This window comes from Hyla sarda, chromosome 1, assembly GCF_029499605.1.
Source record: "Hyla sarda isolate aHylSar1 chromosome 1, aHylSar1.hap1, whole genome shotgun sequence".
Taxonomy (NCBI): Eukaryota; Metazoa; Chordata; class Amphibia; order Anura; family Hylidae; genus Hyla; species Hyla sarda.
In genome coordinates, this window is record NC_079189.1 from 480,590,393 (window position 1) to 480,603,798 (window position 13,406).

Genomic DNA, 13,406 nt, shown 5'->3' on the forward strand with positions numbered 1-13,406 from the left:
GTGTTCTTTAATTTATAACAACCTGCAGTACACAAGAGGTTACCCACCCCTAGGTTATACTTTCCCGAAGATGTATAACTTTTTGGAAACAGAGGCCAAATAAAGCTTCTATGTCTTTACAGTACTTAAAAGAGGTATTACAATGTACAAATGCACGCCATCTTCCCCCTATGCACTTGTCATAAACCAAAAACATTACATACTTTTCTTTCTTTGGCTTTGTGTTGATATCACCAAGAACCATGATGTCGGAGAAGTCAATTCTGAACTTGCTGAGTAGCGTTGCCATCCTGAAAAGAAAATAAAAATAAAATAAACACAGCAAGGCAAAGGTAAGCATTACAGAAAATGAAATTTTATAAGCAAAAACTGAGTGCAGCAAATTTGCCTGATCCCCCTCTTCCCCCGCCCCCCCCCCCCCCCCCCCGGAGCTAATGTAGTCTGTTAGAGCAGTCCTTATTGTGCCCGGAACTTTAGTTTGCTCTTCTTAAGCATATTAAATGGCCATTACTTCTGTTTTGTTTGTAAGACTGTAATATGTAATACTGTAATATAAATGCATGTGTACAGACCATAATGTCACGGTACAAATTGTTTTGGTGGCTTAGGGTTTATTACGCAATGCTTTTGTCATTCTCCCTTTCATCAGATGATCATGTGGTGATAAATAGATTTAGATTTGCTTTAAGCTGTGGGGGATGCCCCTTTGAACAGTAGCTTTTCCCACACTTCTCAAAAGAGTATTATCATGTAATGGATCATTATAATCAATCAATCATTATAAATAGTGATGGTGGCAAGTGACAAATTGGATTACAGTGCTGATTTTATACTGAACAAAATCTCATCTGTGCATGTGACTAGACCTTTATTAACCAGGTACAACTAAATGACTAAGTGATTAGGGGATGGTTACATTAAAATAAAATAGGCAATAATTAGCCAATGGCACCACAAAATGCACATAAGAGATTTTAACCTGTTCAGGACGTAGGGCATATGCCCGTGGGAATTCCGGTCCCCGCCGCTAGCCGAAATCATTCAGCAGGCATCCCGGCACATCGCTGAGGGGGGTCCCGAGAACCCCACCCCCACATGTCGGCGATCGCAGAAAAACGCGTGTCAATTGAGACATGCAATTTTCTGCTATTCCGGGCTGATCGGGTCTCTGGTGACCCAATTGCCCGGAAAATAGGGATGATCGGAGCTTTCAGTGACAGCCTCGTTCATCCTGAGGGAGAGGAGCAAGGTCACAGTGCAGCGATCTCCTCCTATCCCCTGCCATTGGTCAGAAAAAATTCTGACCAATGGCAGCGCACGACAGGGGGTTGCCATGGAAACCCCCCGCTCTGCCCACCCCTGGATGTCGGGCAGAACGGGGGGAGAAGATTGAGTACGGTACCTGGTGGAGAAGATGCGTGGGGACCGCCGATCATCGTTGGAGACTACTGAGATCACAGCGCAGGTAGGGAGACGACCGGGGGGGGGGGGGGGGGGGGGGTCGGGGGGTGCAGTAAGGGGGCATTAAAGCGATATTCACTGCTGCCTTTATAGTGGTTGCCATACTGCAACTCCCAGCATGCCCAGACAGTCTGGGCATGCTGGGAGTTGTAGTTTTGCAACATCTGGAGGGTCACAGTTTGGAGACCACTATTACAGTGGTGCCCAAACGGTGGCCCTCCAGATGTTGCCAAACAACAACTCTCAGCATGCCTAGACTGCCCAGGCATGCTGGGAGTTGCAGTTCTGTACCATCTGTCACTTCTGATTTTGCAATTTTCATGAAAATTTTGAAAATTGCTGCTATACTTTGAAGCCCTCAAATTTTTTCAAAAAGTAAAAATATGTCTTTCTGTATCTGTATTTTATGATGCCAACATAAAGTAGACATATTGTATTTGTTAATCAATATAACATTTATTTGGAATATCAATTTTCCTTACAAGCAGAGAGTTTCAAAGTTAGAAAAATGCTAAATTTTCAAAATTTTCGGATTTTTCACCAAAAAAGGATGCAAGTAATGACAAAAATTTACCACTAAAATAAAGTAGAATATGTCACGAAAAAAACAAATCTCAGAATCAGAATAATCGGTAAAAGCATCTTAGAGTTATTAATGCTTAAAGTGACGGTGGTTAGATTTGCGGAAAAGGGCTGCATCCTTAAGGGGTTAAGGTGAGTACAAAAAATAATATCCTTTCTTGTTGCCTTCATTGGTGAACACAGGAGGCCATGGGTATATGCTACTGCCACTAGGAGGCTGACACTAGGCAAAAGAAGAAGTCGGCTCCTCCCAGCAGGATATACCCGCCCAAAGGCACAGAGCTAATCAGCTGTATCACAAAGCAGTAGGAGAAGCCAAACAACAAAAGGAGATGCATCCTAAGGACACCAGAAAGCAACAACAGGCAGCAAACAACCTGACCAGGAACCATAAATGAGTGGGTGCTGTGTTCCACAATGAAGGCTATGAGAAAGCTTTCACGGTGAGTTAAAAAAAAAAAAAAAATCACCTTTTCTCAGTCGCTTCATTTGGGAACACAGGAGACCATGGGGCGTATTAAAGCAGTCCCTGGGGTGGGAAAAACAACCGCCAGAGAAAGGAAGGTCAGTCCAGAGACTGAACACATCCATCTGCAGAGGAAGGTGAACGAGTCCCAGAGGAACCAGAATCCAGAACCCAACCACCTGGAGGCCCCACAAAACATGAGGGGAGCTAGGACTCGAAGGAGGAAACCTTGCAGAGACTGGGATCCGACAGCCGACCAAATGGGAGGAGAATGGTCACCCAGGAGGTCTGCTGGGACAAGCAATGTCCTGGCAGGAGAACGGAATAGAGCGACAAGAGAAACCCATGCAAAAATGCATCAAAGCCAAGCGAACATGGCGAGGAAAGGACAACCGCCATAAGAGAAATGAGCTGGAGAGGCTCGAAGGGAAAACCCATTGAGGAGGCCAGCCTCAAGAACAGGAGCACGTTCAGCGAGAGGCCAAAAGGCAGAAACCAGAAGCCGCTGGAATAGTTTAAAGGAAATACAACACAAGACTCATGTTCAGACTCTGGCACAAGGACGAGCCGGCCAGGAAGAAGGCTAAAGCATGGACCACATTGCCAACCACCCGACCCGGAAAACTCAATAGTCTGCCGGAAGGGGGGTAAAAGTGTACGACAGGAAGGACTATGCCTGTCTAGGAAGCATGTATTGGACAGACAGGGGTAATTTGGATGACCTAAAGTCCCAAGGCCACAAGGGAGGCGATGGGATGCAAACCGGCCGGTGAGAAGGCAAGATCTTTCCAGCAACACCGGAGCAGCCACCATCAGCACCAGAGTTTCCCAGATCCGGAAACAAGATGAGGGATCTCTGAGTCCCACACCAGCTGAGATCGAGCAAACCCCAGTCGGAGCAAAACACCTTAGGTGACATGTGCCCAGGCGGAGGGGTGGAGGGGGACTACCCCTGAAGGACTAGCGGAGAAAACCGGAACAGGAAGCCGTCAAGGCCAGAGACAAAAAACCCTAGCCAAGGTTGAAGTATCAGGGAAACCATCCCGGAGGAAGAGACTAGGAACAGTCACCTGGAAGGCAGGTCAAAGCAAGAAGGCCCTGAAAAAATGTAGAATCATGAGGGAGAGGGTCCCGAACGTGTCTAGAACCACAAAAGGAAGGAGTCCTATACCCTAGAAGAAAAAGGCAGGCAGAGGAACAGGCCCTCCTACCACTGGAAGCACTGCGCCACCCAGCACTAGTAGACACAAGAGGCCAGACAAGTCCAAACCAGCACTGGTTCCCAACAGTCAGAAGTGACCGGAATACTCTAGGAGGAAACATCCCAGAAGAAAAAAAAAAAAAAAAGTGAAAAAGAGGGAGGCAAAGAGGACCTAGCTGAGGTGCCAGTCAGGCTGAAGTTAGAATGCAATGGAACAGATGGCACGGTCTGGATGTGGAAGGTTGCCCTCAAAGACCGCCATCCAAGCACGGAACAACTGACAGTCAACAAGCAGGAGGATTGACATGCCGCAGAAGCCAAAACAGAAGAACCACAGGAGGAAGGACCTGAGACACCCCAAGCAGAGACTGCTGGAGAGAAGAGCTGAGGTCAAACCAAGGGCACCCACACTGCAAAAAGAAAGGAAGACATGAGACCAATCCAGACAGAACCGCACCAGGACTGCCATGATTCTGGGGTTGCGAGGCAGGAACTGCCCTAGCAGTGCCAAGAGCCCCTAAGGAAAGGCACCTAGAGGACTAGGACAGTAACAGCTGTAACTACGCCAATCCTGCAGCACTCTGCCAAAAGGTGAGGGTGATGGCAGGGAGAAGATGAATAGAAACCAAAAGCAAAAAATCATCCAATAATAGGAGGCCAAAGAACAATGGCTGCAAAGGCAAAGACAGAAAACGAACAAGACCTGCATAACACCCTCTAGGAAGGACAAACGGAAGGGCTGAAAACCCGATAGCCGTCAGCCAACCAAGCTAACCCGCGTCCGGCAGCTGGACCCGCCATAGCAGGGGTCAGAGAAGGCTAACAATACCTCCCATAGAGAGGAGAAATGCAGTGACCACATGAGAAATGGAGGCAACCAACAAAAATGGCCGCATGAGTAATCTTAGACATCCTACCGGCAAAATAGTAGCAGGTCACAAGACCACTGCATGGAAGGGAGAAAGTGAAGGAAGAAAAGTAAATGTATAGTGCAGGTACTTCTCAAACCTGCCCCTCCAAAAAGGAGAGGAACCAAAAGGTACCGGAACCACAGCCGCGGATTCGGCAGGCATCACGCTCCCTGCAGGAGACATAGAGGGTCCATTGCACATTGGTCAACTCCCACTCGCAGTGGAGTACCATAACTGCAGCTGCCTGCAGCAGATGACATGCCCCATGGTAACTGCAAAGAGTCCGTTGCACAAGCCGGGGCACCACTTCGAGCCACCTGGCACAGGTAGAGGGGAGATGGAGATTCAGCTGGAAATGGTATGGGTGACAGATGGAGAAGAAAAAGGGCAAGCTACTGCCCGGTAACTTGGTTTACCACAAGGGAAGGTAAGGGCAGTGTGGCGAGTCAATCCTAAGTCTGTACCTCTGTAAAAACCCGACACCCCCATGAAGCCGACCCACAGGTGGCTGTGGAAAACGGACCAAGACCCGAAGCAGTTGCTCAGGAAACAGGGGCTAGAAAGTACATAGTGCGGACTCTAGGCCCGTGGACTATGAAATCAAAGTGGTACAGTACGGAAGTTATACACCACAAACACCCGGACTCAAGGCCAAACCTTCCATCTTGAAAAGGGACAGACAGGTTTAAATGCACGATATGAATTTTCCCCCATACCGCAATACCGGTTGAGCCCCTCCCCCTCGGGAATGTATTATCAGCCCAGCGCAGCGCTGTCCTGACATCGGGAAACTAATTCTACGTGACCCGCCAGCACTGTCCGAAACCCCCCACCCCAATTAATGATCAACCCAGCGGGGTACTACTCACATATGTCACCCACAAGCACTGCCCTCCTCCCCCTCTTTGTTGGGGTCCGCCGGGCGCTGGAACTCTATACTGTATGCCAGTGGTCTCCAACCTGCAGACCTCCAGAAGTTGCAAAACTACAACTCCCAGCATGCCCGGACAACTAACGGCTGTCCGGGCATGCTGGGAGTTGTAGTTTTGCAACAGCTGGAGGTCCGTAGGTTTGAGACCACTTCTGTACGCTGTATCCCTATGCCCGGGTTGCAAAAGATAAAGAAAATAAACTGTAACTCACCTATGTCGGCCACACACTGGGGACGGGAACGTCGGGCAGCCGTCAGCCTATCACCGGCCGGAGCAATGTCCCACCCCGGCCAGTGAAAGGCTGAGCCCACTGTCATGTAAGAAGCTCTGGCCAGACGGCTGGCCAACGTTCCAGTCCCCAGCGTAAGGCTGACGTAGGTAAGTTAAAATGTATTTTCTGTATCTTTTGCAGCCCGGGCAAAACTACGACTCCCAGCATGCCCGGACAGCCATTGGGTGTCCGGGCATGTTGGGAGTTGTAGTTTTGCAACAACTGGAGGTCCGCAGGTTGGAGACCACTGGCGTACAGTGAGTTCCATCGCCGGCGGCCCCCAACAAAGAGGAGGAGAGCAGTGCTTGACATATGTGAGTAGTACCCCGCTGGGCTGATCATTAATTGGGGGGAGCAGAACAGTGCTGGCGGGTCACATGATTGGGGGGGGAGCAGAGCACCGCGCGCAGGCCACATGATTGGGGCGGGGGGTGAAAATACCATTATATACCGTGGAACCGGCGTAAGTTAAAAAAATACCATTATACCCATATTTGGTCATACCGCCCAGCCATACCTCCTGCCGACACTAAGCTAAAAATGATTAGCTCTGTACCTGGCCTATGGGCGGGTATATCCCGCTGGGATGAGCAGACTTTTTTTGCCTAGTGTCAGCCTCATAGTGGCAGCAGCATATACCCATGGTCTCCTGTGTTCCCCAATGAGGTGACCGAGAAAGTTCTCGTTTAAACAAACATGTGTCCTATAATATGGTATCTTCTGGCTTCCAAGACTGGTAATTTTGTAGCAGTAAGACAGAAATATTTGCTGAAGTTTAGGAAATTTAGTATAAGGTGTTCCAAGAGGGGAGTTTCTGTGATATCCATATGTCCTGTAAATCCTGATAGGGCAACCCCTTTAAAAAGGTGCATTAAAAAGATTGAACTTACGCTCTGCGGTCATGATCTATCCTGTTAATCTTTCCACCAATAAACACTCTGATCTTGCAGTCGCTCCACTTCTTTTTGGTTGTAAGTAAGTATGGGATTAACAACGTCAAACCTGAGCATGAAGATAATGCAAGTGTTACTAAATCTAATACCATCCTTTACAAGAGCTGAACAGAGTCAAAATGTAGACAGGATAAATGTTAATGTAGTCAACTAGAATCAGTTATTGAGTGCATCTGTACAGATCCCTAACAAAAGGAGAATAAAAAAAGGAAAGTTTGGCATTTGTTCCATATTAAAAAAACACAAGGTACATTGTGTGACCATCATGTTCAACATTCCATACACATTGATGGATACGCCACTCTCTTTTGGCTTACATGCTATTTTTGTAAAGTGATATTTTAATATTTGAGAATTTTCTTCCATTGGTTTAATAATTTTGTCTTTCATTCTTTTCAGAAGCGTATAAATGAAATTTACAAGTATGCATTTATGTTGTAATATGGTGTCCTACTACATATATTTGTGCATAACAAAGGTCAAGACTTCTAGACACGTGGGCCCTAGGCATGTATCCATAGTGCCATCATTATTCACTGGATTGTAACTACTGGATACCAACATTTTCCTAACATAATTATAAAACTGACACGACTGAAGCCAACATTAACTTCCAAGCAATGACCAAAGAGATTGCATAATAAAAAAATAAAAAAAATAATCAATTCTATGCACAAGCTTCAGAGCCTACACTAGGGAGCACAGAAAGTCTGCAGCTTCAATCGATTGGCAAACACAGCTGAATTTATCCTCGGGGGAGTAACATTGTGAATAAGGTCAAAACTGCAAAGCAGCTGAAGCTCTATATGAAGCACACAGTGTCAGCAGCAGATTACTTCCCAACTGGACAGTCTTTGAACTCCTGTTCCAAGGCCAAGATCTACAAAGCCTGCTGAGAGTTAAAGACAAAAGAGTAGTCCAAGCCCCCAGCTGGCACAATACTGTTATTGTAGAGAACAGAAAACGTTATATAAAAAATAAATATATAACATTATGAACAGCAAGGAATGCTACCTGAGCCCTCAATGCCAGGTGCATAAATCACATTAAAGGGAATCTGTCAGCTGTATTTCCTGCTAAAATCTGCAGCCATCGTAGGACAGCTGTTAGGGTATAAAAGCAAACTGTACTTTTCCTGGAGCTGATGGTGGTTGCTAACATTACAAAACTTCCTTTTTATTTCTCAGTCAAATGTCAAGGAGGTGGGGCTGAGCTGCTCAAATGCCACAGTCTGGCATGCCTTCTCTCTTGCCCACATCTCCCAGCCTCTTCTTAACTGAAAGGGAGCCTGGTAGGGAATTTATGCTGACAGAACCAGAGGCAGTATGAAATCCCAACATCCTACATCAACTGTAGTATGCTGAAAAGATCTGGAGCTTTAGAGAAAATATAGTTTAAAGCAAGCAATGGCATCAGAGATAGCTTTTCCGGCTTCTTCCCACCCAGTCCAGCTTGACTGATAAATCTTTTCCTATTTGTGCATAATAAGCGACCTTGTCAATCAAGTTAACGTGTACCTGTCAGATCTCACAAAAAAAAAAAACTGTTAAAAATGTTAGTACCTAATCCTAATCATGTACACGTAATTGTTATGTCCATCACCTTTATGTCTCTAAAAATAGCATAATAAAGTTGCTCACTGTCTTTTCAATCATCTCAAAGGGAGGAGGCGTGTCCCTCTCTTGCCTGCACTGTGCCGACTCATCTTTCTCCCTCACTCTGCTGACTCACTGCTCTGAGAGAGTCTGGCAGCCCTGCTCTGTACCCCTTTTCTCTCTTGTTTAATGCTGTACATATTATACAGAGAGGTGGAATGATTATTGGAGACTGGCTTTACTCTACTAAAGAAAATATAGTGAGTGTATAACTTTTCCTAAATTAGGGCAAAAAATTTTGTGCTAAAAGCATACATTTTCTATCTGTTCTATATGTTCCTATGTCATTCTTGTGTCATCCTTTGTCAGTCCTGTAATGCTGGGACTTGTAGTTTTGGAATAGTTAGAGGTAAAGTTTTTGGACAACTCTTTTTTGCAGCTGTGTGCCTACAGATTTTGCAAAACTACAACTCCCAACATGTCCAGACATCCTATGGCTGTCCATGCTTGAAGTTATAGTTTAGCTACAGCTGGAGGCACATGTTTGGTAAAACTATGTGTTACAGCAGTGTTGCTGCAAGCTGTGCCCCTCCTGCGGCTTTTTCAATCAGCCATCTTGTGTCCATGACCCTTGGAGCTAATGCTGCTGTGGGACTCAGTGTCCCGGGAGGTATGGGGATCCCTAGTGATGGGATGTTCGAAGGCAATTTTCTTTATTGAAATGTGAATTATGTATTTTTATTTTGAAGAAGTATATTAGAAAAACTATTGTTTAAAAAAGTTTTTATATCTGACAGTGCTCATTTAAATTAGACATGGAAAACAAGAACATCTCCTAGAAACTTTATCCGGTGGCTTTATATTAGGTTTTCTCTGAAACGCTAGAGCATAAAACTAGGTTGTTAGTACCAAGAAAGCCTTTCAACGTTTCAACTGGCCATAATTTTTCAAACCATATACGGTTTTCAACCGTATACAGAAAAATTTGTACACACCTTTTGATACAGTTTAGTCAGGTTTTGAGGAATCCATTTTTTTAAAAATCAAAAACCTGATAAAGGAACTGTATTGCAAAAACGTGGTGTGAACCCAGCCTTACTCTGTACGAGTGGTCCTACCTCCATCATCAAAGAGCCACCACACATCAACTGTGCTTTTTCCTTGCTTCTTCTGAAATTGTAAGCTGGCATCCAGAAGTCTCTGGTCTGAACTGTTCAGAGCCACACCTTGACCTCTGGAGTCTACAAAAAGAGAGAAAACATATTTAATGACAATATTTTAGATTTTGTTTAGAAACTGGAAACTAGTTAACATATCTATGATTTTTAAATAAACTTTCTGTTCACCAAAAATCTTTTGACCCTCTATTACACAACAAGGCTCGTTTCTTACCACCTGGAATTCATACTGAAAGGGAGGTTAAAGGCCATCTGCAGCAAATAAAAAAATGTATCCCCTATCCACTGGATAGGGGATAAGTGTTTGATCGCAGGGGGTCCGAATGCTGGGCCCCCCCCTGCACGGGGACACGGCCGTGGTTCTCCCGTACAGGAGGCGTGCCAGCTGCAGCATGACGTCACGCCCGACACGCCTCCTCCATGTAGTTCTATGGGAGAGGCCTCTCCCATAGAATTGTGCGGGGTGGGGGTGTACCGTCAACCTCAGAGAGGTCGACGCTACGCGAATTAGCCGCTCACATACAGCGGAAGTTAAAAGAACTGCCTTTATTACTAACATATTTAAACCTTTTCTACCGTAATTTATAATGCATAAAGCAGTAAAGAAACATGGTAGCCTTCTTTCAGACGCAGAACCAAGCCTGCCCATGGGATGTTTCTGGTATTGCAGTTCAGCTGCAATACTATGCACGAGTTGTTCACAGGTGTGGTGCCATTTAGGAAAAAAACAAACTTTTTTTCAAATTCTGTACAACCCCTTTAAAAACAGAGAGACTACAATTTAAGCTCCAAATACAAAGAAGAGGAAAGGGGCTTGTCATATGACATCATACCACTTTTGTGTGATTCATGTAGCGCATTCACTTCTACTGGAGCGCAGCTGTAGAAAATGGTGCCAAAGCATTTATAAAATGGACTTTCTAAGTCTTCATAGCACAGTGGCCATGAGATGAGCATTAACTTAGAACTTAATACGTCTATGAATGCAACAAAATCCATTACCTAGAATAGGTTGATAGTGGTTACAAACAAAACTCTGTTTCAGAAATAAAAAAAAAATGTCAATAATAATAATAATCTCCTTAAGGGTAGGGTCACATGTAGTTTATTTGATGCACCTGCCTATTTAATGCTGCTGTGTATTTTGCTACCCATTGACTTAAACGAGTAGGAAAATATGTAACAGCACCAAATACGCTATGGGTGACCCTACCCTAAAAACATTTCTAACACACACTTGTATTGTGCCTGACGTTATCCAGTGAGAGACAATGTTTTCATATAAAATGGCTGCAGAGCTTTTATGATAACATCCCACATAAGTCATCATAGCTGTAGGTACATTGTCTTTTTGAAATGACCTATATGTAAAGAATTTCCAATCTAGTTTCAACAAGTACAGATTATAGAAAGGATATCAAGTTCAACTTGTTTGCAGTATAAATGACACAAAGCAAATACCATGAGAAAGCCTTAAGATAAGCATTCTCAAATTGAAAATTACACAACAGTTATAAGAGTGGAAAAAAGTGATCGCCTGGAAAAAGAAGAGCAGTGAATGAGTAAGATTTACCATTGACTAAAGATTTTTTCTTAATATTTCTATAAATCTATTTGTAGTTATAGGTGTTTTCCCACAAATATCATGCATCATTTATCCACTGTGATCCCCACAATTGATAGAACAGGGTCCCTTTTTCTTCTTCAGCACATAACCATGGTGAAGAGGAATTAAAAAAGGGGAATTGGAACAGCAATCAAGCATGGGAACGAAGAAAAAAGCTTGGGGGGGGGGGGGGACCCCAGTTAAGTGGAGCAGTTGGGGGGGGGGGGATCAAATTTTAAGAGTCTGATCACATGGGTCAGTTATTGTTTGGATACATTACAAATTACATCTGTAAGAAAACATCTTTATTTTTATACTAAATATGTTTTAGCCTCTAAAGGATTTTATAGACAGGAAAGGAAAGAAAAGATGAAAGAAACAAGACAGTACAAAAAGAAGGAAGCTGGAAAAGAACCAAGGACAAAAATGATGTAACTAAAACAAAAGTGATAATGCCTGCCTTTTTTCAACAGAGGCTGTGTAGGTTGTGTCTTTCCATCGTCTTCCTCATCTGGACATTGTTCAGAAAGAAACATGAAAGGCAATGTTAATTATGATAACAGGCAATGGAAATAATTATATAAAAATACAAAAACAAAAACTGCCAACATAAAATGAATAAAAATGAAGCACAGAACATAAAAGACACCAAAGTCGTAATCCTCTACTGACAGACAACACTAAACCATAGACACAAACTGCAAGCTACAAAACCATGCAAAATACAGGTAGCATGTCTGAATCACATTGCTCGGTGCTTAGCTTTCTAAGAATGCACTAATGGAAACTGGACTCTGTTGCGTGCTCTATGAAGCCTAAGATATTTTCCACACTTCTGAAGAAGACTGATGCTACAGGGTCTGTATTATTCTTGTATGGTTACAAAATGCTCTGAAAAACGTGAACAAATACTGATCTTAAAGCAACCACTAGTAAGGGGGTTTAACCACTAAACACCTCACAATACACCTTTTTACAATAGCCGTTAAAGGATAACAATACTTTTAAAAAACTTGACACGTTATATTGACACATGAGATGTTTTGATCAATAGAGTGCCAAGATCCGAGACTCCCACTGAACGCTAGAATGATCGGGCATCAACGCTCAGCTGCGCCTATTCATTTTTGTTCGGAGCAGGGTATAGATTCACAGAAAGAAAGTATAGATGATCAGAAACAAACTTGCACCAGGCCCCCTCAGTGATCAAAACTTCTGACATGCTACTATGAAATGTAAAAAGTTTACTTTATTTTTTAATTAAAAAGGACTGGTACACTAAGGTGATTTGCCCTAGAGAATAATCTGCAGAAGCCCAGCACATATTTCCTCAACTGCAGCCCTGGAGCAGGTGTTTGCAGGCTATGGACAGCCAAGCTTCTGCTGTAATGGCTGGGATCAGAGCTGCTTATGCTTTCCAACACCGTGGCCAAAATGACTTTGGCATGATCACAGGAGGTTTCCAGGTAAAACGATCAGTGTCTGGGGACCCCAGTGCAGTCAGCCCAGGGGATCTAGAAAGGACCCCACTGCTATCTGTTCATTTAGTCCGATGTTACAGAACATTGGGTGTTACATACAAAACAAAAATTCTAACGACGCAGGACTTAAATGTACAACCTGGTGCGGTGGTACTTAACGCACCAGGACATACATTTACATCCTATACATGACCGCGATGCTCTGGTCATGCGCTGCAGGTCCCGGCTGCTGATAGCAGCCAGGAACCCACCGGTAATGAGCGACATCCGCAATCGTGCGGATGTCCGCCATTAACCCCTCAGATGCCATGATCAATACAGATCCGCGGAGATCCAATAATCCAGAACGGCAGAGTGAGGTCTCCTCAACTGCCTCCGCTGCCTTCCACGGGTCTTCTGCTTTGGTCTGAGATCAAGCAGACCAGAGCAGAAGATGACCGATAACACTGATCAGTGCTATGCCCTATGCATAGAACTGAACAGTATTAGCAATCAAATGATTGCTATAAATAGTTCCCTATGGGGACTATTTAAGTGTAAAAAGTTAAAGTAAAAAAAAGTAAAACATTTGTAAAAATTCCCTCCCCCAATAAAAATGTAAATTGCCCATTTTCCCCCAAAAAAGTGTAAAATTTTATTTTTAATAAACATATTTGGTATCGCCGCATGCATAAATATCCAAACTATCAAAATATAATGTTAATTATCCCGTACGGTGAACGACGTGAACGTAAAAAAACAAATCCAAACTTGCTGCTTTTTTATAACC

At 44.0% G+C, this 13,406-nt stretch overlaps 1 protein-coding gene across 2 annotated transcripts in view; it reads right to left on the bottom strand.

Moving 5' to 3' along the window:
* Nucleotides 1-13,406, bottom strand: part of SLC12A2 (solute carrier family 12 member 2) — a 137,854-nt gene that overhangs the window by 10,282 nt on the left and 114,166 nt on the right. Inside the window, exons 22-25 of one of the 2 annotated variants that reach the window (XM_056537297.1) lie at nt 11,617-11,667; nt 9,491-9,613; nt 6,715-6,826; nt 204-290 (exon numbers count right to left, since the gene is read on the bottom strand). In XM_056537297.1, the coding sequence (XP_056393272.1) occupies nt 204-290; nt 6,715-6,826; nt 9,491-9,613; nt 11,617-11,667 (373 nt within the window). The remainder of the gene's footprint in view (nt 1-203; nt 291-6,714; nt 6,827-9,490; nt 9,614-11,616; nt 11,668-13,406) is intronic. The other variant, XM_056537298.1, reaches the window with a different exon arrangement.